The following is a 27889-nucleotide window of genomic DNA, read 5'->3' on the forward strand; positions in this document are numbered from 1 at the left end:
TTTCCATGAAAAATTTATCTTATCAGTGTATCATTTTGATACTAATTTGGGGGTTTCTGGACTGAAAAAGATGACTTTTATCTGTGAAGCACTGCATTTCATATTCATACTGCACTGTAAGCAGTATCTGTACTTTAAGTTAAAAAAGTGCTGCTGCTTTTACAGAAATGGCCATATGATAACTATAAGGATTTTTCTCCAGGCAAAGAAATCAAGTAGTTGATGGAGAATAAAAGCTCTTAAAGCCCTTGTCCCAAAGAGGGACAACTGGTGACTTTTAGAAAGGAAATGGAGGCTGTGTGTGAGGGATGTGAATGCTTATTTAGCCTTTCCTGGTATATGGTTGACAGCAACAAAATGCTGTGAGACTTAATTATTTATATTACTCAGCTAGCTCCATCACAGGATTATGGCAGAAATTAGCTATTTCATTTCAGGTTTTGCTTGGTGTGCATTTATGCTCAGAGCCTTTTGCTGATCTGGTTTCTTTTTAGCAGGTTTGCATAAATACAGGATTTCTGTGTGATAAAAACACAGTGTGATTAACCCCAAAGAAAAGCTGCATTTGGGGCTCCTATAAAGGAAGGCACATTTCAGCTTAAGCTGATTGATTGATAGAATTCTAAAAATAAAAATTAAAAATTGGAATTTTAAGAATTAAAAATTAACTATTGGATGTGAGTTTTCCTAGCTGTTCTGCACTTTGAGAACAAAAAATATTATTACTGGCAAGCAAGTCTTACTTTCTGCATAATAATAGAAGCCATAGAATGGAACTGTGACATTGGTTTCCCCTGCAACTGCAGCATCTTGTTTTTGAGGGTGGTGTGTTTTGTTGTTGCTCCTAAGGGCATGTAGTACATAGAATATCAACATTTATTCTCTATTTTGACAAGTTTTTTTGATAAAGTATTTGGTGCACTTAGAATAAAGAAAATTCCCATCAGTTCTGTAACCTTTCAACAACAGTAAAGGGAGAACAGGTGTTTTGTAGCCTTGCCACAAGCAGGTGTGGAGTGGTTGTCAGCAAAAGATTTAAGACTGGAAAGCAGGTTAAGGACTAAAAGATGTGACTCTTGATTTTTGAAAAAGCTGTTTCATGGAAATGCATGTGAAACTAAGCTTGAAATGTGGAATAACACAAGGGGATTAGTGAGGCATCATCGCTGCATACAGTGTTGGGATGAGCTCTGATTATTATTTATCTTTATTGATCTGGAGTGTTCTCTCAGTAGATTTCCAGATAACACTAAATTGGAGTGTGGATCTGCTGGAGGGCAGGAGGGCTCTGCAGAGGGGTTTGGACAGGCTGGATCCGTGGCACGAGGCCAGTGGGGTGAGGTACAACCAGGGGAAGTGCTGGGTCCTGCCCTTGGGTCACAACAGCCCCCTGCAGCTCCAGGCAAGGTTTAAACTGTGTATTAGGAAAACTTTCTTCACTGAAGGAGTGGAATGACCATCCCTGGGAGTGTTCAAGAAACCTGTGTATGTGGCACTGGGGATATGGTTTGTGGTCAACACGGTAGTGCTGGGTCAGTGGTTGACTCAATGCATCTTTTTTAACCTTAAAAACGGTGTGATTCTATGAGTGTGCATTGTAGTTTTTAAAGATACTGCTGAATACCCAATAGTTGGCAGTAAAGAGGCAGGGCTCAGTTCTGCTTGCAAGGAAAATGCTTCTTTAATAACCAGTTCTGTGTTAAATGAAGCGCCGTCTCACAGAAAGTAACAAGTAAAGATATTTAATTATTAACAGGTTTGTGGGTTTTTTTTCAAAGAGCTTCTTTAGCTCTCTTAGTGCATTAGTCTTCTGTCCCGGTATCTGTTCTCATACCTCTTTCTGATACACCCATTGCATCAAAGGCCAGTTGCATATATTGGCTCCGGGTCCCTTTATGCAGAGTTGTCACTTTGCCCTGTGTGACTTTGTATTGGTGCAAAGCTGCTTTAAATAAATGAAAAGTGAATGACATTGTGAGGTCTCAGTCTGGCAGAACTGATCAGTTGAGTACCGAAAAAAACCCTTTAACAACACCAAAAACTGAAGTATCTTTAATTACTGCTTTTGTTGTGACTTCCTTCCAGCTGAACAGAAAGCTGGGGTGTTTCTAAATCTTTAAGTAATGTGATAGACAACTCCTGCAGGGAAAAGACTGTAAAAAAAGTAAAATGTCCTCCTTTTGCATCACACTGAATCAGAACAGGCTGCTTTTATCCTTTGCAACTTAAAATACTGGCTGAAATACTCCTGAATACTGTTCTTTCTATGTAACAACTTACTTGGAAAAGGAATGCAAATGACAAGGTCAGCTGCATGAGAAGAAAGCATAAAGTTGCTGAGAGTGAAGTTGAGTGCCATTTAAAAAAATAAGGTGATCACTCATCCTGTCACTAATTATGTTCTTAAATTAATTTGTTTTTTTAAGGAGAGCATAACAAAGGTGTCACTGTACTGCCAGGAGCTGTGCTGGTTGTGGTGTCTGTGGTTAATTTTGTCTTTCACTTCTATTCAGACAGGAATGAGTGTTGCTGCTGTTGTACAATATTTGCTGTAATGCTCCATTTTTTTTAATGGAAATTTGGGCTTGGTGTGGCATCTACAGCATCAACTCATGGAAGAAAAATCAACTCCCATCTGACAGACCCTCCTGTCTGGAAATCTTTACAGCAGAAGTGGGATTAAGAAGTCATATCTCTCACCTCCCAGTTCTTCTGTTTTAGGAAAAACAAGGAAGAAGTATGCTTCTTTTTCATGGACTTAATGCAATGGTAATCTTTCCTGACAGGTTTTTTTCCTCAAGAAAATCCATAAGACACTACTGCTGGTGACTTCACCAGATGATTTTGCTGTGCTGCTGCATCAAGCACAGAAACTGGTCCAGTTTAGCACATACATGACTAAACCATACTTTTTCTCTCTGTCTGCTTCAGTATGCCTTCTTCAGGTAGATAAAGATGCATTTACAGACACATTAAAAAAAAAAAAAAAAAAAACACACAAAAAACAGCTGAAATAACAGATGAGGTGGGCCAAGTCGCTGTGCTGATCTCTGTGCATAGACCTTGCAGCTTCACTTGAATAAGTATTTCCCTGAATATTTGGCCACTTAATTCTCTTATCACTCTGATTTTTGGTTTCATGAGGCAAAACCAACAATAGAACTCACTAAGAATAACATTCTTCCAAAGAATTCAAGAGCAGTAATAAAGTTCTGAAGAAAGCTTATCTACAGTATGTATTTAGGCATTAAAACACTGACAACATCCTGACCCAGCTAGATTTGCTTTATTTTTTTGCCCCTGGCCAGCAGATTTTTTTTTTTTTTAATCTGGAATTCTGCTTAAGTGGATGTTTAGTCTGCATTCCAAATAGTTATTTACCTTTGGGAAGAGGTATCTATAAAAAAATAAATAAAACACTACAGGTTTTAGGCTATCACAGAGATTGTGTTATCTTCAGAGCCTTATATAGTTTTCTCTGGAAGAGAAGCAGTTATACAGAGCCAAACATGAGCAACCCCAGCCTTGTCAGACTGATGAGTACAGATCTGCAGGTTCATGATTTTCCTACACACCTTGGCTTATTGTGTAAGTACCTTTCTGTTGGAATGAGGCTGTTATTGCTTTATATCCCCATGATTCTCCTATCCCCATGACTGACAGTTACAAAGGACATAGTTAAATAACATGCTCACAGCTAGACTGGTCCACAGATAGAATAAAGAAATTTAACAGATTTGGCTTTGTGTGCTAAGCTTTTTTTCCCCCACAGAGCTCACACAAAACATCAAATAATTTCTTGTTTGATGGTAAATACCCATAATATCTTGAACTTTATGAATAACAAATTATTAGCCTTCCTGCTATGTCTTCCTTTTGATTCCCATTTCCTCCAGCATTTGGAAAACAAAGCACATGGTGGTATCATCATCCATGCTGAATTCTAAGAAATTTATCTGTTCAGCAGGGCTCTGTATCGATTTCTAATTCTAGCAGCATTTGGTAATAAGATTTTGTGTAGTTATTTAAAATAAGTCTGTCTACATAAGTGTTTCTCTTCTGGGAGTGGAGAATGGCTGAATGAATTGGGCATAAAGCCAAGGGGAAGCAGATAAAGTCACCCAGGAATAAGTTCTGATTTTTACACTCGAAATAAAATTTGGTCACCATAGAAGATTGTATTATGTATTTTTCAAATCTTTTTTTTTTTTTGTCTCAGTGCTACCACGAGAGGTCAGGATTTGCACACACTCTGCCAAGTCCTACCTGTCAGGCTAGAGTTTCTGCTGCTTTAAAATAATGCTGTTGTTCATGCAAAACGAGTCCTTCCTTCCTAAAACTTATCTGATGATCTCATTCATTATGTATGCTGAGCTTTCCCTATACAAAAGTAAGCAGTAGAGTTAAATTCAGCCTGGTGTAAATGCAGGATAAATTGGCTAAGTTTGAGTTCACACCAGTATAATGTGCACTTCACTGAGGAATGTGGTGCTTCTTCATGGAAAAGTACAATTTCTTTTTTTCTCCTGAGTGCTACGTACTGTAATACTTTTGATAGAAAGTTTATTTCAATATGTCTAATTTTTGTCTTGTGCATGCTAGATTAATAAGAAGAATCTTCCTGTCACACATTGCCTGCCAAGTAGGAAATGAGTAATACAATTTTCTAATCACTTTGTAGCATTTTAAAAATGTGCCAATTTGTAGAGCTCATTACACACAAATTTTAATAATCAAAACATTGGTATAATGGACCTGCAGATAAAATCAAATGAGGAAATACCATTGCTGTGGTTTAGGAAGCAGAAAAAATACTGGTTGCTGTCCAGCTGCCTAAAGAAACAGTACTGTAGGAACAAGAAATCATGAAAGCAAAGCACTTTTTAAACCTGTTTTGCATTGTTAATTACCATAGTTTAATACTTTAAACAATAACAAAAGTTTGCATCACTCGATGATGCAACAATTAACATATATGCAGAATCCATAGGGTCCCTGCTAACTAAACACGTTTGGCAGCTTAGCAAATGCCACAAATGATTGCAGCATCCATGACTTGAATTCTGACTGTGACTTATCCCTCTGCAGTCAGTCTCTAAATTCAAATTGCACATTCCTGGGTGCTGGACGCTGCCCAATCGCGATGAATCTGAGACAAAAACATCTTTAGTGTACAGCTCCACCCCAAATCACACAATTGTCTCCTTGGAGCTCCTTTTGAGGGGCTGCAGGCCCAGCAGGGCCTGCTGGGTGGAGGGGACGTTGGCAGATTTTGGGATGAGGAGGATCACCCGCTGATTGTTCCGACGCCACTCGTGGTACAGCCGGCAGTGGTACCTGAAGGACACCTGGGGACAAGAAGGGACACGAGCTGCCTTCAGTCACTGCCACCCTGCAAGGAGTCAGCTGGAGCTCCAAATACCTTACAGTGGGAAAAAATGGGTGAAAATTACTGAAAAGAGTGACCGACCATGCCCCAAGTTGGCACAGCAGAGGAGAAAAGCAGTCTGTGCCTATTTCACCTCTCATCGCCCTTTTTCACAGCCTGAAAAATCAGACATCCTGCCTCTGCCTTTCACAACAGCTGTTGGTACACACGGAATGAGAATTTGGGATATCCTGTCTTGCTTCAGGTTGGTAAACTGACAGTAATTGCAGGCAGATGTACTGCTTTACTGCTGAATGCATCAAGTTGGGCTTGCACAGAGGCAATGAGCTGACAACGTGTCTCAATTTAGATTGTCTGAATTTTTTGTTGTTGTTGCTATCAGATAATTTCAGCTTTATTGTGGAAGAGAAATGTGTGCTGTGGTGATGCAAGATAGCTCAGCCCCATGTTTTTAAAAAAATAGTTTACAACTTGATTCAGTGGCAGCCAAACGTTGTTAGAGTTGTAGCTGTGTAAGAGGATGTATATGTGTAGTTTAAAAAACAAAACCAACAAAAACTATCAACAAACTGTTAGTTTTGAGAGAAATGTGCCAAGTGATGATTGTTTTGTTCTTGAGCTGTGGGCAGGAGTTGACCCATGCACTGTATCCTTTCCTTACTGCAAAAAGGGTGCTTTTAACTAACGAAATGTACCTTTCAGTGATATCATATAAGGGCTAAAAAATACTTTTTAAAATTAGATCTTTTTACAGCTGTCTAGGGGAACCTATAAAGCTTTGGTTTACTAAGCAGTTTTGCAAAGACAGCTCTTCAGATTGATTCCCCCAACTTTCAACCTCCTCTCCTCCCCATGAAGGAAAGCATCCTGCATCTTCTATTTCTGTGGAGCAGTGTGTATGAAGGAATATGAGAAATTCACTCTCAAAAGATACTGCAGGAGCAGCAGAAATCACTTGGAGTAGTGAGGAGAGTAAAAACACCCCAACATCTGCAAAAGTGGATGCCCTGTAAAATGCAGTGATAGCTTCAGGAGAGTGAACTGGAGTTCAGGTTGGGTTTTCAAGCAGCAGAACATGAGATTCTTTGAGTAACAGCTGCATTCTTAAACCAAGTAGGTATGTTATACAAGAGAAAGCAAAGTGTGGCACTGAATTCTTTGTTGAAGCACAAATCTCCTTTGTGTGTCTGGATCTTTCTTCTTGGGAGGACCTTTTTAGGTGTTTGTTAAAAGTACAGAGTAAAAAGCAACAGTGTTTTATGGATAACTTGCCTGTTTATGAGGGAGGGATAAAACAGCTTCTGGGATGCTAAAAATAGCATCCCTCCTGTTCACTGCTCACTGGGATAACTGTGGCGTGTAAATAATCTGTACGCCAGCTTTTGCCTCCAGAGAAGGAAAGCTGATTTACTGGAAGTAAAATGAAGTTTTAGTTCTCTTAATTTCCCCAGGACCTAAAGGAATATTGTATCATCTTGTGTGTAATTTACCCCGCAGCACTGAACCTATTCCCTGCACAGCCATAGCTATGTAACAGGATTCTCCCACTTCCAAAAGCAACAAGACATGTGCTGCTGAAGAATTCGATAAAATTAACACTTCTGTGTGTAGGACCATTCCTTCCTGCACAACAAGGTCAGCCTAGATCCCTCCAGAAAGGCAAACCCAGGCTAGGGCTTTCCTACATCACTGAAGGGAGGGTTATTTTGCCTCCCAGCTTCAATCATTTGGTGATTCAGTTCCCTAAAGGCCTTTCCTGCCTTCCCCTTCTCAGGTGAACACAGTGCTTCCTTAGCCCATCCATCTCCTACTGCCCTAAATAACAATTCAGAGTGGAATTACAGCTGTCCACAACTGAGTGAACATCAAAGATACTGAATTTCAGTTAAATCAACCAAGGTAAGCATTTGCATCATTTGCTCACTATTGCTATCATGTTCTCCAAGAGCCAGTAGCACATTTATCTGTGTGCATTTGAAGGGGTAAAATTCATGAAGTGAATAGAAGGGATTTTTGCCTCTTACTCTGCAAATGCAATAATCAGGGATAGGGACCAAAGCTGAGATGCTGCAGTAGTCTCAATAAGCAAGGTTGGATAAGTCCATGTATCATAGCTAATTAAATCCACCTGAAAAAATGCCTTTTGCCACTTCCAACAATTTTGGTGATGGTGAATTAAGTGTGTTAGGTAAATCATTCAGCATTTTGGTTTCTAAGACAGCCATACACAAAGGAAAATTGAACAATATTTGTTTGCATACCTGCCAGGCACATCTACACCCAGCACTGCAGGAAAAGAATTGTGGCCTCACTGCTGGAGTACATGGCCTGTCTCAGGAGAGTGCTGCTGCTTCACAGAAAAGCAGAAAGAACAAAAAGATGAACTGCACAAGGCTGAAGCAAAACTCTGAGCTTTCCCTCCTACTGAGCACTCACTGCCTGCATTCCTCTATGGGTGAGACAGGGTTCCCTTTCACAGCTCTCTTGGAGATACTTGTGAGGAAGTGTGGGATTTTTGTGTACCCCTCACACCCTCTTTTCCTCAGGGCTCAGCACAGGGGCTTTCTTGCTCTACCAATGCAGTTTTTTTTAAAGTGCCACCTCCTCAGCAACTTACATGGGTCCAAATCTGCTGGAAGGGGTCTGGGCTGTAGAGTGGCCAACTCAGTGAGGGGCAGAGCTGTGTACTGGCCCTGTGGGATGTGGCCATGCCAGCACCATGGGCAGGTTGGGCTTTTCCAGTCCCAGCAGCACAGCCTGGCACTATCTGAGTGCATTGCTGTGAGTGCTCCGCCTCTGCACCCACCCTGCCCTTCCCACTCCACAGAAAGAGGTGTGAAATGTCAAACACAGCATTAACCTGAGCTTTTCAGTGAACTGCTACTCATGAGTTGATTAACACCCATTTTGGCAGCTGTCCCCTGTGCTCCTCTCATTTCTGTTGGGCCAATTGCCTGCCAGTGCCCTGGGGCCAGTAAATTATCTCAGTTCAACAACTTGACACAGAACAAGTGGCTCTCAGGATGAATTGGCATGTGAGTGACTCCGGCGGGGGTGCAGGATGCAACTTAACCTGCCCTCAAAGGCAGCTCTGTTTTTACAGACCTGGGCACGTGCGTGTTCTGCTGTGGACTTCCCCCACATCCAACACTTTTAAATTGTAAAATTGGCAAGATGCTGCATAAGAATAAAATCTGAATCCCTTGTGGCAGCCAATTTGTTCAGCTAAATCTTTTGTGTATGTGTGTTGTGTGTGCCTTCACCCTTTGCACATCACATGGGATGAAATTCCCCCCTGCAGCATCTGTCTTGGACTCCTCCAAGCTACTTCCCTGTCTCCCTCCTGCTGTCCCCACTGGTGTTTGGGATTTGAGGATCCTTACCCAGAAGCAAACTGTCTGTCTGGTGTTCCAGGAAACTTGAATGGTGTGGAAACAAGAGGTTTCTTGCAGGTGCAGTTTGCACTTCCCAGCACAGGGGGCCAGCAGAAGCAATGCTCCATGCAATGGTCTAGAACACTCTGTGTGATTAATGTTCCCGTTTTCTCTTTCCCTTTTTCCTGTGAGTTAAAATAAACGTCCTGATACTTACCAGGGTCCAAAAGAGGTAAATAGTGAAGAGTGCCACAGTGAGTGCAATGAGGCCAACAGCTTCCAGCCTACTGCTAAAGTGCAGGTGGTCCATGGCTCCTCGCAGGCACAGCCAGCCGGAGACAGTCGCCAGTGGGGTGATGAACAAAAAGCACACCACGTCCCCAAAGAGAGTCCTCTTCTCATGCTGGGGGTCCGGGTTCCTCAGCCACTGCAGGCAGAACAGACAAGGCAAGTGTCAGCACAGGGAGGATGTTTTAGCCTCAACTCAAAGCACAAACCCATCCCTTTGAGGACTGAACATGGAGCACGTGCAGGACGCAGCTTTCGGTGTCCCTAGGGATGCCTCTCATGTATCTGTAGATTTTTGATATATAGCTGTATATTTCCTAGTACTTTTTCTGCCCTCTCTCACATTTCAGAATAATAAGCCAACCATTTCTAACATGCTCTTGACATTCTGTTTAGTCTCATTCTCAAAAAGAGAATGTCTAACCAGGATACCTTGTTTTTCACCAGAATTTGAGAGGTGTAACAAAATATAGGGCAAACAACCCCCTGGACCAAATTCAAGGGACAGACTCTGGGGCAACTGGTCTCTTATTGGAAGGACCTGCTGGAGATACTAATTAATTACAGATATACTAATTATTTAATCTTATTAAAGTTGTAGAAATCCTGTATGGCTCACGTGCATGCCTGTACTTTGTGCACCTGAAAGCTTTCATTAAAGAAGTGCTTTTCACCTTTCCACTCAATATTGTTTGCAAGGTTTTTCTTTGTTTTTAGACAACACAAGAGACCTGAATTTCTCCCTCTTGCTTCCTGCTGGTGTCCATCTCTTTCTGTACCCACCATATCAGTTATTCAGCTGTGGTAAAGGCTGCATTGGGAAGTGTTTTACGTAGTGCAGCCCCTATTCACCACTGGCTTCTTTGAAAAACTCCCTTCTTAATGTGTAAATGAGCGTGCAGAAAATGTTTTAACATTTTCCATGCTATTTTTGGATTTTTTTTTTTTTTTGCAAACTGCTCATAACATTTGCAAAGCCATTTTCAACTTGTTTTCAGATACTCACATTTAAGCAGAGTTCAATGCACACAAGGTTATTTTTATTAAGAGGGTATTAATCTTGAGAAACAGAGTGCCTGAAAGTCAGCTGCTGAAGCAAAGGTTAGGATTGAACAGCTATCAAGCCCACACACCCATATTTCTATAAACAGGATTTGAGATAGCAGAGGTGAAAGAAGTTCCTACAACAGTACATTGAGGCCTTTTAATTAAAAAAAAAAAATAAAACCCAAAAAAACCACACCACACCTTGTCATACAAGTCAATATTTGAACAGGACAACTACCCAGCCCTGTAATTTTTTGCCAACATGAGCTGTGGTTTGGTCAAACCTGCTCTGCAGCATCCTTTTAGGGGTTCTTCAGGCAAGCAGAACCAGATGAAGCTTGTGCATCCCTAAACACTTTGGTCCTATTATTTCTCCAAGCTGTCTCAAGTACAACTCAGGAATTTAGAACACAAAAAGTATATTAATAAACTTTGTTTTGCAGGATGTAGGCTTTTAACTTGCTTGAATACTTCTGAAATGTTAAGGAATTGCAAAGTTCTTTAAACCAGCTATGTGTTACTATGAGCAAGAAGTTGTAGGGGAAGGGGCCAGTTAAAGAGGGAGATTCAACAGTGTTTTTTTCCTCTCCTTTTCCAGGAAGGATAGTAACCAGCTGTGGTTTACTCCAACAAGCAGCTAAGCCCCCACACAGCCATTTCCTCACCCCTCCACCCCATCATTAGGAGGGGGAGAACAGCAATAGGCTGAAAGCAGAGTTTTCTTCAGCAGAGCTTGTGCAAAATAAGGGGACAGACATTTACATTTGAACATCTATTTAATTTACTGTAGCTTTAAAGAGAATGCCAAAAAGTGAGTAAAAGTCTCACTACTTTCCTTGGAGCTTTCAATCCATTTACTTAAAAAAACCCCTAAGGGTTTATGCACAACAGTTCCAGGTTACATCTGGTTGCATCTGAACAGGAGTGATTGCAACCTTCCCCTTGCTCCATTTCCAGGAGTCCCTGCAATGTGAAACCACCAAGAAAACAAGAGGAACTGAAAGCACCTGATAGAGATAGTGCCTTTAAAGGTTTTGAAGACTGCAAAAAACATCTCGTAAAAAGTACTTGTTTAAAATGTGACCTGGAGGATAAATGCCAGGCATTTGTATGCTTCTCCTTGACCTCAAGAGGAATTGCAGGTGTTCACCAGTTTCCCATGACAGATTTCATAATTTTGGCACCCATGCAGCTCAGGTAGTGCAAGAAATAGTTCCTAGTTCTGAGCAAGGAGGAACACGTGTCAAGGCAGGGGAAGGAGCACATATGTCAAGGCATGTGCTGTTATCCCCATCCTGTGACTGTCACAGTGCAGTGCACCTGAATTAAGACAGGACTTTTTACTGTGCCATCAAGCCTGATTGAAAGTTTGAGCAGATTAAAATGGTGTGCAGCTGCTTCACAGGCTGATGGCCCCTGCTCCTTATGGCACACAGAGTCAAACCCAAGAAATTCAAATATTAGATGAAGCTGTGGCAGGCAAGAGTAGTATTAAATAATAAATAAAGACATCACAATTTTACGGTCTAACCTCAAAAAGCCAGAATGATTTATTTTCAATTAGGTCTGAAATATAAGTCAAAAGCAAAGATTAAGCAATTTCAGTGGTTGTACAGATTTCAGCCACAGCACTTATTTTTCTCCTGGAGTAGTGCACACCTGCTTCTAAATCTGCTTCTTTTTCTAGGTTCATTCATTTGTTTGGGGCATGGAATAGGCACAGTCAAGTTACTTTATAGTTAAAATGCTAAGTCAGCAAATCCTTTTGTGCAACTGATACCCAGACAGGGATCCTAACTAAGCCCTGAGCTGATTAATTACTGTGGCAATATGGTATGGACTACCCTGCTGGCCAAGAATGAGATGTAAGGCCAGAAGCTGTCAGATCTGCACTGTGACACTCTGAAATCTGCCCTATTAAAATGTGTCAATGTGCCCAATTATTTCTGCAATAAATTGAGACTCTCAGGGTGATAATTTCCATTTAGGGGAGCAGGAAAAAAAAAAAAAAAAGAAAGAAAAGGAGAAAAGGTTATAAAAAGGGTTATGTTTGAAGTAAAATGCTGGCCTGCCTGGCATTTTGTGAAGTGCAGTCTGAAAGTGATTAGTGTTCCGTGTTCCTGATCCACAGTTAGCTGGAGCTGGAGTTATAAGACATTAAATGACTTCAGCAATGGCAGCAAATGATTTTTCAAGAACTTTAAGCAGAGCACCTGATGCAAAACCCAGTCCTGGCTCATGGCTGAGACAAGCCAAGAGACCCTTTGAGAATCCAGCACCTCAGAGAGATGGGGGTAAACACTGATCTTAACAAAGTTACTCTCTAAATGCATCTTGAGGAAAGCCAGAAGGGAGAATTGAAGGGCCCCATCAGTGAAGTAAAAGTGTGACTTAAGGTAAGGGACAAGGTTGGCATAAGAACAGATGGATAATAGTTGTCCTTGAATAAATTTAGGATAAGAATCAGGAAAAAAAAAAAATCCCCTTCCTTCAGAGGATCCAGCTCTGGAGCAGCCTCCCAAGAAGAGCAGCTGAGGCTAAAACCCTTAAAAGCTGACACAGTTTTGAGAAGGAACTTGCTTACATCCTGGAAGAGATTTTTGATGTACTGCATTCCACTTGACAAAATATTGTGAACACACCTGGGACTCCTCCACCCCACACACATAATACACACAGAAAGATTTGCTGCAGCCACTTCACAAGGCAGAGTTGAAATTGGAGAAGGAAATCATTGGAGCAAGCAGAAGCCAAGGACCAGAACACCCTGGAGAGGCTCAGGCTCTCTGAATTTATCTATCCTAACCAAAATGAGCTGCCAGCAGAGCAGTGCTGCAAAACACCTCCACAATTCGGAGCTGCCTCACCACTGCCAAAGGCCAAATCCTGGAAGTACTCATCTCTACAGGTCTAACTTCAATTAGATGACTCACAAATGTAAAAGTAAAGTGTGTGCACACTGTTTTTCCTGATCAGATCCTAAGGCTACAATCTGTTTCTGCTGGAGAGCCCCTTCTGGTTCAGTACATTTTCCTTGGAGAAGTGATTTTAAACCTTACTGGAGTTACACCACAAAGCTGAGGGGAGAGGACAGGAAGGAATTATCTCCCTGAAATGCATTGTCCTTTGAGCAAAAAATAGCTCATTGCACATCAAAACTTATCAGATCATTTTGTCATTTTCACGCTGATGGCTCGGCAGTGAGTCCTGGTGGAAGCAGGCTGTATACAAGCTGAAGTGCTGAAAATTACTGTGGTTTCTGGTTTCGTGCCAGCAGCCACCAATGGGAGCATTTTGCCTTGGGCTTTAAGCACAGAAAGGCTGATATTCCCTCTCTTTTCTAAGGAATATTTCTCTGGAATAAAGAACATTTTTAAAGACCAGGCGGATCATTTATGGCTCATTCTCCCATTTATTGTCCATCCCCAAAAAAATTACATCTGAGCAGGCTTTTTTTCTGACACTATTTTTACTTGAAATATCAATTTTAACATTTTTCAATAAAATGTTTTGAAACTTGGCTTAACTACACTTAACTCAAAAATAGAATCTCCCAGACTAGAATGGTAAATATGCTTGTTTTCAGTGTCATGAAAGATTTTGGGTGACTTGAAACTTTCCTAGGTTAATGTTTTGCCAAGGAAAACAAACATTTGAAAGGCCGTGGTGACAGCTCACAGAGATGTTTCTTTGGTCTCAATGACAGATGCCTGTGTATTTGAGAGTTGGAATCAAAATTATTTGATCTCTGTAATGTTATTGTGCCAATATCGTAGCCTGTTTGTAAATGAGTGTGCTCTTATTTAACCCCTACTTTAAAACTCAAATGGCAGGGAATGTTTTAAATATGGATGTCTCAATGAGCCAAGGCTTCTTTTTGAAATACCCAGTAAATTTTGCTATGTCTGCATGTTCCTGAAAGGGGAAAATTTACATTTTCCATTGTAAAGATGGCATATGAGACAACTTTAATTTTTGTGTTATTTTGTTTTCTAGAAAGGGTAAATCGCACCACAGACAGCTAGGATTGGTTCCTTGGTGTGAGGAGATCACCACATGCTGTTGCTGTCACACCACAACTTAATTTTCAATTTATACCTTGGTTCATTTGGTAGCTGAAAAACAGGAAAAAGAAATTGGGCAGGGAAGGCAAGAGACCATCATGGATCAGTAGAGACCTGCTGGCCAAAGGCAAGGGAAGGATGCAAATGCATCACAGGCAGTGAAAGCAAGGACAGATGACCTGGGAAGAGTCTAGAGATTAAATTCTTTAAGAGGTTGTGGAAAGTTTGGGTCAGGAAGGCCAAGGTGCAGCTGGACCTGAACGTGGAAAGGGGAAGAGAGTAACAGGACATTCTACAGCTTCACTGAACAGAAAAGGAAGGTCACAGAAGGTGTTTCCCCCACTGTAAACAAACTGGTGACAGGGGATGGGGAGAAGCCTGAGGTACCCAACAGCTTTTTTTGCCTCAGTCTCCAATGGCAACCTCTCCTCCCATCCCTGAGTGGGTGGGGAGCAGGATGGGCACAGGGGAGCAAAGGCTCTGCCACTGAAAGGGAAGGTCCTGCTCAGGACCAGCTGAGGAACCTGGATGTGCTCAGCTCTGTGGAGCCTGATGGGATGGAGCCCAGAGTCCTGAGAGAATTGGCTGCTGGAGTTGCCAAGCCACTGTCCATGATACTGGAAAAATCCTGGAAGCCAGATGAGATCCCAGGTGACTAAAAAAAGGGAAAGGAAAACCTATCTTCAACATGGGGGGAAAAGAAGGTGCTGGGAGCACCCAGCTGTTAGCCTCCCCTCTGTACTTGGAGAGATGATGGGACAGACACTCTTGGAAGCTCTGCTGAGGCTCGTGGAGCTCAGGGAGGGGATTTGGGGCAGCCAACATGACATCACTAGGGGCAAGTCCTGCCTGACCTACCCAGTGGCCTCCTCCAATGGAGTGACCACACCAGTGGACAAGGGAAGGGCTACGGATGTAATTGACCTGGAGTTTTGCAAAGCCTTTGACAGGGACTCCTAGAACAGCCTTCTGTTTAAACTGGGGAGAGATGGATTTCATGGATGGACTGTTGGAAGTGTTACAGACCAGGCTGGATGGGGCTTGGAGCAGCCTGAGACAGTGGTACCTGCCCCTGGCCACGGCAGGGGTGACACTGGATGAGCTTTAATGTCCCTTCCAGCCCAAACCATCCTCTGATTCTGATACACAAAGCTCCACCATGTAGCAATGTATCTGTATAGGAGGCCATTCTGATGCACCAGCCAAAATGCTTGTGAGTAATCTTATCAAACCATCTGCAGTTTTCCTATTAGAGCTCTCAGGAATTCATCAAGGTTACTGACAAAACAACAGGATCAAAGAGGGGAGCAGAGAGGCTGAGAAACTGTCTGCAATAAATGTAAACCCTAGATAGGAGAAGCACAACATGAGGATGGACACTTGACCACCTGAATGTCCTGCAGGATGTGTGCCTGCCTCATGAAGAAGCAGCTCAGCCAACCCAGAGATGTGTGCCCACGTGGACAGCAGACCTAGAATCTGTATCTGCCATGTAATGTAAACAATAAACAGCTTCTGCTGGAATCATATTGGTTCTGTTATTCAGTGGCCCATTTCCCCCCTGCACCACCAAGCAGCAATAATATAGTGGCTCATGGATGTGGTGTCCAGTTTCTGGATTACACATACTCAGCTGCTAAAAAAGGATTAGTAATTCTCTGGCAGTGAAAACAAAAAGCAGAGCTTGCTAAATGCCACTAGAAAAAATCTATTAAATGTTCTTGCAGGTCCAACTACACAATAGTATAATTTTTTTAACATTAGTCTGGCTCACTGCTGTTCTGTTTTCCTACCGGCCACTTTTAATCTATAGTTCTGGAGATGCTTGTACCAGTTAAATGATTTCAGGATGTGTCAAGAAAAAAAAGATTTTGTGAAACTGTGGAAAACCTGTTTTTCTTTCTATCTGTGTGTATTTGCAATGCTCTCATTCTGTTTTGGACAACTGTATTCCCAGTTAGGCAGACAAATACATGCATTCAAGAAAATCAACAAAAATCACATTTCACGTTTTAAAACAAAAGCAAAGCAGACTTGCTATTGGCAGTACTTATTTCAAGGCATTGTAAATGTCCTGATCTACAAGCTCAAATATATGGGAACCAAAGACATGATAGATAATAAATGCTTGATAGCTATACAAAAAGACAGATGCAATAAATCTTACCACTTCTATTTTCATAGAAAATGTAAACTTTGACTGTCTCCTATCAGTGCTAGGAAATGCTGCCAGTAGGAAGGACAGAGATAAATGAAAACTGGGCAGTTTAGAACTAATTTACAGGACAATGATGTCCCAAGAAAAGTCACAAAACCCATTATCTAAAACAAAAGAAGATGTGCCTTTGAAAACTCCACCATCTTTCCCCCATCTTGCTTGTTCTTGAAGCAAATCTGATTGTTCAGTTACTCTCTCCTGGGAACTTTCCTCAAGAGTTTTTGCCCTTGATTGTTATAAATTTAGGAATGAGCAGTTGCAGATGTGATGGTCTGAACTAGTCTATTCACTGACAAGTAATTTAAATTTTTATTTTTTTTATGGGGAGTGGGTTGTTTTTGTTTGCACTCTTGCTGCCAGTAATATAAGAAAGATTTGTGCATTGTAGCAAATCCTTGCTTCAAGGAACATAAAACAGCTACTTAATTTCTCTTTAAAGGAGAAAGAACATTCTGATTTGGTCTCTGGATTTCACTCCATTATGAATAAACAGATGCAAAAAAATGTATCTTGGAGAGTTTATGATTTTAAATCTGTGCTGGGGAGTTTATTACTTTTTTTTTTTTTTTAATATACTTTCTTTAACTCAGATATACTTCTACTGGAAACCTACATGACTGCTTCAAATAGTCCCTGTGTAAGCTGGTCACACCTGAAGAAAACTAGGTACAAAAATATCTCTACCATCTTGTCCTTCTAATCTGCTCCTTTTAGGTCAAGAAAAGAAGGAGGATGGACACACCTTAATTATCTGCCCCCAACCCTAATATGCAGTATGGACAGCTGCAGTTCCTCCAAACTTTGATTTATTAAAGTTTTCCTGGTTGGTGACTATGCTGAGGAACTATTTATTTTCCTTCTGGTTTCAGGTGTGATCCTTTTATAAACTACCAGCAGCAAATCTAGTGTGTGTTCATTACAGTGATTTAATGCTAATGATTTGCTTCACTGAACAGTGGAGAGAAAAAATAAGTTAAAATAATCCAAACAGATAAAAACATCGTGACTCAAAGTCTTGCACAGGAAATAAATTCATATTTCAGGGTAAGGCTTTAGGAGGTTTTAATTTACAATGTAAGGTCATCTTAATACTTCATGCATAGGTGTACATTTTGGAAGGTTTTTATATTTATTTTACCTTAATGATATAAGCTCTATAGCCAGCAACACAGTGGGGAAAAACTGAAGTTAATTTCTGCCCAATATTACTGTGATTATCCTGACTTTATTTTTTCTCCTAGTCATGCTGTTTTGCTTATGAGCTTTGTATTGTTAATTAAGTGCTTTCTGTTTGTTTCCAAAAAAAAATGTGAACTAAGAGATACCAAATCCTGGTCGGTTTAAAACATGTAAGCAACTTACAAGAAATACAAGCCTGACTTATATGGTCACATAATACTCTTATACCATTTTTATTTTGTAGCTGGTTGTTCCCTAACACTTTATTATTGCACATAAATATATTTTTACTGCCACATTTTGCGGCTGTTTCTGCACTGAGCCAAGTGGAAGCAACACAGATGCAACGTGGAAATGAAATGAAGATGATACATAATACTTACATAAAGCTTGACTAATCTTTATGCTGAAACACAGCAAAAGCAGCTATGTGAATAAAATCACACATTCCTAATGCAGATTTTTTTTTTTCCTGTGAATTGGCTGCATTAAAAAGGCAGCTTATATAAAGCTGGAAGGTCCATAAAAGTCAGTAATGGAATTACTGCAGTTTGAGATTTCACTGTGCTGCTTTTGGGGTCCTTGGCTGTCTTGTCACAAGGAATATCAGTTCTGCGCATATCAACCACCATATTATAGATTCCTTTTTTTCCTTTCTCATGGGGTAAAAGGGGTCCTCTAGAGGGTTCAGACTCCTCTAACTGAATTTTGCACAATTGTGAATGATGAAGGAGAGTTTTAATCAGTGCCATAGTGCTGATTCACGTTGCCACTGTGGAAACACAATTCTTTTGCAGAGAATAATATGAGTTCAAAAAAAGAAGAACCAAAGAAGCATCACAAATTTATTGTTGAGAGGATGGACCTGCCTGGCAGACTGTGCTACCACTGACTGCTGCTCTGGTTGGGTTTTGAGCATCAAACAGTCAGCACATTGTGCATTTCCAGGGAGAAGATTCTCCCTGAGACAAAAATATATGTCCTGTGGCAGAGACAAAAGAGAAGCACAGAATTGTCTTTGGTCAACTCCTCTGCTGCTTCCATAAGGATGGGCACAGGGAGGAAGGAATATGGCTGAACCATCAGTCACACCATTTATTCCATTTCAAGCTCACTGTTGCTGCAGCCTCTCCTGCTAACAGCAGGAATAAATTCACATATGACATTTCTAGATAACATCAGTAAAGTGCCTCAATTTGTTTCTGCTGAAACAGATTTCTCCCACACCCATGTCTAAGACATTAGGAAGCAGTGATCAATCCAGTGAGGGGGCAAGGAGAAAACACAATAGCATGCTGAGGATTTTTGTTTTGGTTTTGGTTTTTGGGGTTTGTTTGTTGGTTTTTTTTTTTTGTTTTTTTTTTTTTTTTGTTTGTTTGTTTGTTTTTTTTTTTTTGTTGTTGTTGTTGTTGTTGTTGTTGTTGTTGTTGTTGTTGTTGTTGTTGTTGTTGGTTGGTTGGTTTTGGTGGGGTTTTGTTTGTCAGGCTTGGTTTTTGGTTTGTTTTTTTGGGGGGGGGGTGTTTGGTGTTTTTTTGTTGTTGTTGTTGGGGTTTTTTTTGTTTGTTTTTTTTTTTTTGGTGGTGGTGGTTTTTTCACCCTTTGAAAAAGAGTATGTCTTGGAATATAATAGTATGTCAGAAATACCTTTTTCTTTTCTTTTTTCTTTCTCCCAGTGAAAGATCTCTCAGAGAAGAAAAGATCAATATGATGACTGATTGCTTTAAGCATTTCTTCACTACCTGTCACTGACCCCTGAATGGGATGTATTCACTCTATGAGATGGGCCCTGTTGAGGAGTTACTGGATGTGTTTTTAGAGTCTGTGCTCTATAAATCACTTTATGAGTACAATAGCCCCTCTTGACCTACTAAAATGCATTGGTAAAACTCATTATTCGCCTCCAGTGAGAGAAGGACCATTTACTCTTTCTATTAACTAGGTCAAACGAGCCTTTGGAGAACTAATCACCTCACTAAATGAAGAGAACTTTGACACCCCATGCCAAACCTGCACACACTGTGGTGTTAAAAGCAGGTGGCCACTCTGGCTTGTCACTCATCCAAATGTTACAGCAGGGTTTTTGTGAGAAATGGTCCTACTACACCTGATAAACCTCCTTCCATGTTCTCACACTCTAGATAACACAGATAGACAGGCATGAAAGTGCTTTTAGGACACAGAAAGTGAGGGAATCTGGCAATCTTGCATCTGCTTTAGTCCTGCTTTGGGAACTTTCTGATTTTTGCCGCAAGTATTTGTTGCATGGGGAGGTCTTTGCATTTCAAATCTCTGTGTAATAAATAAGTAGAAACTTCCAGGACAAACTTAAATTACTCTGACAGAAATCAAGAAGTTTGATTATCTTTCTGCCTTATTTTCCCCCAGCATACATCTTATTTGAGTTACTCTTTGTATCTGCTGTTCTCGGCTTTGAAACTATACCTTCATTTTCCTTCTAAATTTAAAGCATATTCTCTTTATAAGATCACAAAGGATTGGGGTTTTCTATGACCTTTCCTGAAACTGCACCCAGCTGTTGATTTCTACACTAAAATACAGTGGGTGTAAGTAGCTGAGAAGTCAGAAAATAATGAGTAGTAAAGATAAAAACACTTAGCTATGTTTCAGAAACGTTCTTGCTCAGGGTTTATCTTCTGTCCTCAGCTGAGAAAACTGGCAGGTTTACCATTATTACTCTAAATATCATTGTTGTTGTTTCTACTACTTATGACTGCTCTTGCCAAAAAGAAGCCTCATTTCATCAGGGAACAATCAAGCAACCACAGTGCCCCAGCCTGGGCAGGGTCAGCTCTGCTTTCAGCTCATTCCATCATCATCAGCTCTGGTCAGCACCACATCCAATTTGTGCAGCCTTATGAGGAACTATCAAAAGGGAACAATTTTGAGAAGCTGGGCTCTAAAATCAAACTGTGATGCCTCAGCATCACTTATCTTTCTTCTCAGAGGGCAGGTTCAGAGTGGTGTCATTCTTGCACCAAAGACTGAGAGGAAAACCAGACAGCAACCCAGAGGCAACCAAGCACAGCTGGCCAAGACCTGCTTTGGGTGCAGGATTTGTGCTAAATGCCATGTCATGTACCTTTTGTGAGGGGATCCTGAGGAAGAATGAAAATATCTTTAGGCTTAGACCTAAACACAAAATGTGCATGCCTATCTTATTTAAAGCAATTTTGGTAGTCTTGAACTGTTCATCCCCTGAGCCACCTCCCAGCAGTCAGTTCTGTCCTGTGCCCTCTCATCTGTGAAAAAATAAAAAAAAGTTGCTTTTCCCCTATTTTTAATACTGTACCTCCCTCCACCAGTTTTGACAGTTTAAAGGAACAATTAAGATCCACAGGAAAGACACTTTGTCCTGAACCCAAGCTCTGCAGGCACCTGCCTGTGTCACCAACATGTACAAAATGCTTCTTCTCATTCATTTGGTTGAATGTTATTTGTATTTCACTTTTAATTCCAAAGGAAACCCTAACTTTGCTTCATCTTTTTCCAAAATAAAATAAGGGAGGAAAAAGGTCATTAACAGTGTCAAGAGATTGAACTTGTTTTGGTTTCTTTCTGTTCCTGAGGGCCAAAAATACCCTAAAACCTGGAAAACTTCATGAAGCTGCTATCTGTAGTTAGCAAAAACTGAATTTTCATTGATAAGGGAGAAACAGTTGTCCAATTCACTGTGGAGTCTGGCACATAGGCAAGAGGAGGACAAAAGGTCGCTCACAAATGTCTAAGTATGCCAGACATTGAACAACAACAATTCTTTCTTGTGAGCTTGACATGTAAACTGGGTTTCTAAGGCTTCTAAGTTTGTTACCTCTCAAAAGCAAGAAGAAAAAGAAAATTCTGACCTATATTTAATACGCTGAGTCCAGGCACTTGCCCCACATTCCACAGGAAATGCTACTTACCTCTCTTCCACCCTCAACCAAGCTGGCTGGCATTCCAGGAATTTGCTGCACACTGTTTCCCAAACCTCCAGTTACGTTTGCAGTGAAGCAAACCCACTGATCCCACAAATCTAATAATTTGGTTTTGATTTGCTCCAAAATGAGGAGTTTTGTTATTTCCCAGCACTCATATTGCCAAACCCCTAAAACCCCAGTGGACCTGCAGAGGCTCTGTGATGCCTGCACAAAAGCAGGTGTGATTTTGCAATCAAAACTAGAATTTCAGGGCTGTGCTCCACGTACTGACCTCCACCAGTGGCCTGGGCTTGTGCTCCACTGCAAACCTGAAGTGGCAGAGCTCACAGTAGCTGGTGTTGGAGGAGGAGAGCCAGTGCTCCAGGCAGCTGCGGTGAATGGTCCCCAGCGTCCCCGTGCACTCGCAGGGCGACAGCAGCTCCTCGTGGCTGCTGCCCTCGTGGCAGATCCTGCAAATGGGCCGGTCATTGAAGGGGCTGCTGCAGGAGAGGGAGAGAAAATTGCTGGTCACTGAGCAAGGCTGTGGTAATAGCCTTTTTCTCTGTCACAAACTAGAAATATTTGCATTTAGGAGTGTTTTGCGCTATAACTAGTAATCCAGGCTGCTGGGCTGTTTAAGGGGTTTTGGTACACTTGCTTAAAATATCTTTTCTGTTAGTGGGGGAAAAAGTGTACATGAAAAACATCAGAGTGGCAGATGAGTGGCAGAAGTCCTTCTGTATTTTGTATTTCCCAGCTCTTCAAGAAGCAGCGGTGCAGTCGCCTCTGGAAATCTCAAAGTACATCAGAGGGGTTGTAAATCTGCCTAAGCTGGGCAGTTCTTGTAGTGGTGATCCTTTGACCTAAATATTGTTTTCACTGGCCAACAGTAAAGGACTGCTGAAAGAGCAGCAGCTTGCCCTGTAGTACCCTGAAGGCAGGGCCACAACTTCAGAAAAGCACATGAAGGCAGAAACCCCCTCTCGCTGAAAAGGGTTTCCCTCCATTTAGGACACCTCACAGACAGATAAAGGAGGGATACAAACAGAACTGAAAAGAACTGTGCCAAGCATATCTCTGCTGTGTGGCTGCAGGTGGGTATTTTATCTGCACTGAAGATCTATGAAACCTTTCCAGCCCACCATCAGCAAAGACAAATTTAATTTTGACCCAAGCATCAAGTCTGGATAAGGCCAAACAAATCAGAATATTCTTTCTTGCTTCTAATGAGAAGCCAGCCTGAGGCATGCTTCAAAGGCATAGATTAACAATATATTTCACCACTAATCTACCTCTCTAAACCAGCAGCAGAAAGAGCTGGTCAATCACTTGGACAACAACAGAAACTGCAAAAGTGGTGCTAGAAACAGCTTGTCTAGCTGCTCACCACAGAGCTGGTCAATCACTTGAACAACAACAGAAACTGCAAAAGTGGTGCTAGAAACAGCTTGTCTAGCTGCTCACCACGCCAGCTGGGAAGTATTTAGGAAGCGTGAAGCATTCTGCAGCATGATCACTGTGATGCTGGGATGGGGGTTTAACCACACCACAGGAGCAGGGGCCTGTCCCTCCTCCTGTCCCCCACGTACCTCTGCACAGCCAGGGTCCGCACAACCGACGAGAGCAGCTGCCCATCCTTGGAGGACACCTGCATGACATACTGGGGACAGCTGGTGGCCAGGGCCCCGCTGCTGCCAGGCAGGCTCTTGCCATCGGGGGCCGGAGGGCGCGGGCACTCCGGGGGGACTCCAGGCAGGTGGCTGCAGTGGTTCGTCCTCATGGCGCTGAGCACTGGCTCTCCATCTAGGCAGGAACAAGGACAGGGAGGTGCTGTGGGGCACATCTCACCCTGTCTGACCAACACCAGGCATGAGAAGGAGCATCCCTCACTCCCAGATTTCTGAAGCCCACTCAGCAGGGAAAGGGAGTTTACAACATTAAGTGTCACAAAAAACCCCCAGTCTGCACATCCCACAAGCAGCAAACCAGCAAACCTGCTTTCTTCTCTCTGCAGGCTCCTGAAGTCATGAGTGATAAATAGACAGGCTGAACCTTTTGTCACTCCCCCTCCAAATGTTTCAAAGGAATATACAGTCTTCACCCTGTGCACTTTCAAATTTAAAGCCTGCCACAGTCCACCCATGAAGAAAGTTATGCACTGGAGGAGAAAAAGGCTGATCGACTTCAAATCCCCCTTGAAAACACGACACTGCTGCTCAGTGTCTTCTATCACCAACCCACAGCAGAGCACAGACCTGGCAATTAATCCTGTACAGGGCTTTAGTCACACAAACCTGCTTAATCACAGCCTGTGTGCAGCAGTAATTTATACCACAAGGTGAGGCAGAAATCACAGCCTGCCCATGTCTCTTCTCTGCTTTGCCCTTTCTCACATCACTGTGAGTATGTTTTGCATGGTGTTTTCAGCCATGGCAATTGGGAAAGGAAGGGTTGTGCTGGGAACAAGGAGCCTGGGTGTGTAAATTCCTGATGCCTTGGTGGGATGGATGCTCCTGGCTGAGTGTGCTTGTTATGAAGGGTTCCACCAGGCTGTGCCCCTGCCATCTTCCCCTTCAGGTCGGGCACCAAAACCACACACACAGGGTGAGTTAATCCCTCTGCAAAATGGGGGAAAGATTCCCTAGCACAGCTTGGGACATTGGCTACAGTCCCATGTAAACCCTGCAGGTTGCAATAATGATACTCCCATGCTAAAATCAGGAGTCCCCCACCCCCAAAAAAGTGTTCTGGGTCACTCCCCACAGCTGTATGGTGTCAGCACTGCAGCTGAGAAGAATCTTTAAAAACCAAACATGAATAAAACACTCTAAATAGGGGTGTTTCTCAAAAGGTATAGAAGAAATGTTGTGATTTGTCTTCGTTGGATTTGAGCAATAGCAGCACCTTTGGAAAGCACATGAAGGGATGTCTTTGGCAGGAAGATTTTGTAGCACATGAGGACTGGTGTGGATGCTGGACCAGTTGCACCACACAAGTTTTCACACAGGGACTCATATTCTTAGAAAGACATCTAAAATAGGAAAATGGTTTGGCAAAGCGTTTGTTTTGCAGGATTACTTCAGCTATTTTCAGACCACGCATACCCCAGGGAGTGAGCTGGAGGCTGATGAGACTGCTTACAAGGAAGAGAGTGTTCAGGGAATGGGGAAAGCAATCGGACTCTAGGCCTCATTTACAATGAAAATGAAGCAAATGGCTGATTGTCAAAACCATTAACATATAAAAGATGCAGACATTTCAAGAGAATAAGAGCCACAGACTCTCCAAGGAGACCATGGTGCTCAGCAACATTTTACTTTTAAAATCCATGCTGAGACTGTTTAACAAGAACATTCAGCTGCTGAGTAGCTGCTTCATTAAACTTAAAAAGCCTAAGAAGTATCATGCTTACAGACCCACGCTACAGAATTATATATTTCTTTCCTAATTGCTTCACTGACCCCATTAAGTACAACAGTGGGTTTATAATTTCATATAAAATGACCATTCAAGCCTTTACAAACACATCCATCAGTCACTTGATAAGTCTGGAGCATTTGCTGGAGCATCAGAAGATGCAACTAAATGCAAAGCTTTAAAGCACACGGGAAATAATCTGGCTATATCTCACCAATGTTAATTCAAATTCCTGCCTACAGCACTGCATTGATATCACACTTTGGCAGAGCAGATACAGGTAATCCCTTTTTATATTTTTAAAGGCAAGTTGAAAGTTACAACGTATTTCTCTGCATTCAGAAGAACCATTTTCACACAAAATCAGTACCTGTGCCTGAAAAGAGATACAATTATAGAATTAAATTATATAGGCTTTAATGCTGAACCTCATGGTAAATAATGGAGATCAGTTGTCCTGAGAAGCACAGAAATCCTAAGCAAATCCTGAGTTAAAGCTGGCATTAAGGAATTGTAAATCTTACTGGCCACAAACCCCCAAAGTCAGTATTTACCCATATGTACATATTATGTCAAAAAGTTTTTTCACTTGAAAGAAGTGGAAATCTGTCAAAAATGCCTCAATAAAAGAGAAAGTAAAGAACAAACCCAGAAAGGTGTGTTTGCATAATGTTTATGAAGACAAGCAATATTAAACTGAGGAAGACAGAATATCAATATTTATTCCAGATGCCAGAAAATTCTGAGAAAAGTGGCTGAATTTAGCATGATGAATGTATGGTAATATTTAGCTCTTTGTTTTTTTCTTTTCTGTGTTGCCACTAGTCCTAGTTTTTCATTTACATATATATCTATATAGATAGATATAGGTATAGGTATAAATATAGATATATTTGTATGGAGTTATGGGTATCAGACCAAAAGTAGAGGTGTTGCAGCTGTTTTCTTTATGCAGTAAGTGTAAAAACAACTACAAACCAACCAATAAACTCAAGCAAATTATCTTGCTTGTTGAGGGCATGTTGAAGCGAAGCAGAAGATTCATGTGCAGAAGATACCCTTTGCCCTATAATAATTTATAGGATTCCATATTCTGTTTTAAGAGATTTATAACTTCTGTACCAAAACAACCCACAAGGCTCAACAAGTGACAGTGAGCAAGGCACTGCCACCCCAACTGAGCTGCACTCAAATAAGGTGTTAAAAACCAGCATTACCGCCCTGAAATGGAATTTAAGACTAAGCCATCTGCAGATCTGGAATACAACTGGAATACTTGTTGTACTCTTTCTGACTATGCATGAGTTCACCCCAGTTCCTAGACCCATAAAGCATCATCAGGGTGATGAGCTAAATTATCACAGCAGAGCATTTTTAAACCAGTGCTGTTTTCCTGCTGAAGCTGTGAGTGGCTGAGATTTGCACAAGACAAAATGATCTTTACACTTCCAGCAGTGGGTTGCAAATGTTGAACAAATACTCGTGGAGTTGCTCCCTTTTCCTTTTTTTTTCAGCATTTCTGCTAAGAATAGCACTTATTCCACTTCTCATGGTTTCAAATATGGAAATCCATTCACCTTTCTTATTCCATGTTCCTACGAGTTTTCCCTATTAGTTTCAGGAAATGTGACACAAGTTTGCATCAATCAACTTCAAGACTTAAAATTATGTATGAAAAACCACTAGCATCCCATCTGAAGACATTTTCCCAAGAAACACTGCATTATTTTAAAAAGACAGCCAAATACTAATAATAATATTATTAATAATACCAACAACAAACCAAACCAAAACCAAAAAAAACCACCCATAGCAATAATAAAATCCCAACTACATACCCACACAGAAAAAGAAGAATTAAAAAACCCCTAAAAATCCCAAAAAAAGAAACGAAAACCTCAACAACAACAAAACCCCTAAAAAACCAAAAAAGCCACCCTCCAGTTTTCAGAAGTTTTCAGAAATATGTTTTTATTTCCTATTTATTAATTTATTTATTAGATAAATAATATTTATTTATTAATTTCACATAATTTTGTGCACTTTACTCCAGAATTTTGGACCCCAGTGACATTTGGATAGGTCAGCAGATCTGGAGCACAGATAGAATTCTCTGTCTTACTGGAAGAATGGTGCAAACCATGAAGGAGCATCTCCCACCTTCTTTTCTGCTATCAATCCTGGCTGGCTACTCAGAATGCAAATTGTTGCATTCCAAGTAATAAATTAATGTTCTCAAAAGCTGCAGCAATGCAGTTGTCAGAGGCTGTGTGAAAAAGGTGTTCTCCACTGGCTCAAGTGTCACGAGATCATGCAACACCTTTGTTTCTAGAAATGGAGGACAGAAACTCACCTTTCCCTGATTGAGATTTAGAGAATAATTTTATGACACCCTTTAGGATGCTCCTGAGACAAAAGCAGCCGTTGCACTTACTGGATCAGACAGAGTTGCTGTGTGATCCCAGTTTCCCCTTCCCACCAAAAAATGCAGAAGAATCAAAATTCTCAAATCCAGAGCACTCTGAAACCTCCTAGATTTTTACCTACTAAGAAACAAAACAGGGTACTGTGAAGGTGGAATAGACAAACCACTTTTTAAAAAGTAAGAACCCCTGGGGCACCTGAAAATCCTATTTTATGGACAAACATCGAGTTTTATGTGCTTCCTTTCTCAGACACTCATATCTGGAATACTTTGAAATGTTTCTTGACTCTTCTCTCCACAATTTACCACAAAGAGCTTCTTGGGTGCCCTCCTGGTTTCAAATACACAAATATTGAGTAAAGAAGTTGGTGGAGTAACTGGCAATTGCAGCTGAAGCTGTGGATGCTGCAGCACCACAAGACCCCCAAGTCTCCCAGAGTAAAAATTAATTTCTCTAAACTGAGAAGATAGATTTGTAGCAACATATCTGTATTAGAGGCCATTCTGATGCACCAGCCAAACTGCTTGTGAGTAATCTTATCAAACCACCTGCAGTTTTCCTATTAGAGCT

At 41.3% G+C, this 27889-nt stretch overlaps 1 protein-coding gene across 3 annotated transcripts in view; it reads right to left on the bottom strand.

The window, feature by feature from the left end:
• Nucleotides 1-1644: 1644 nt before the first annotated feature.
• The window catches only part of MARCHF3 (membrane associated ring-CH-type finger 3), a 59728-nt gene continuing 33483 nt past the window's right edge, over nucleotides 1645-27889 (bottom strand). Inside the window, exons 2-5 of one of the 3 annotated variants that reach the window (XM_083884376.1) lie at nucleotides 23066-23279; nucleotides 21769-21976; nucleotides 8981-9190; nucleotides 1645-5348 (exon numbers count right to left, since the gene is read on the bottom strand). In XM_083884376.1, coding sequence (XP_083740502.1) covers nucleotides 5190-5348; nucleotides 8981-9190; nucleotides 21769-21976; nucleotides 23066-23256 — 768 coding nt within the window. In that variant the 5' untranslated portion in view covers nucleotides 23257-23279 and the 3' untranslated portion in view covers nucleotides 1645-5189. Of the gene's footprint in view, nucleotides 5349-8980; nucleotides 9191-21768; nucleotides 22008-23065; nucleotides 23326-27889 lie in introns of all 3 variants that reach the window. The other 2 variants (XM_083884377.1, XM_083884375.1) reach the window with 2 other exon arrangements.

Source organism: Zosterops lateralis (assembly GCF_965231275.1).
Source record: "Zosterops lateralis genome assembly, chromosome: Z".
NCBI classification, from domain to species: Eukaryota; Metazoa; Chordata; class Aves; order Passeriformes; family Zosteropidae; genus Zosterops; species Zosterops lateralis.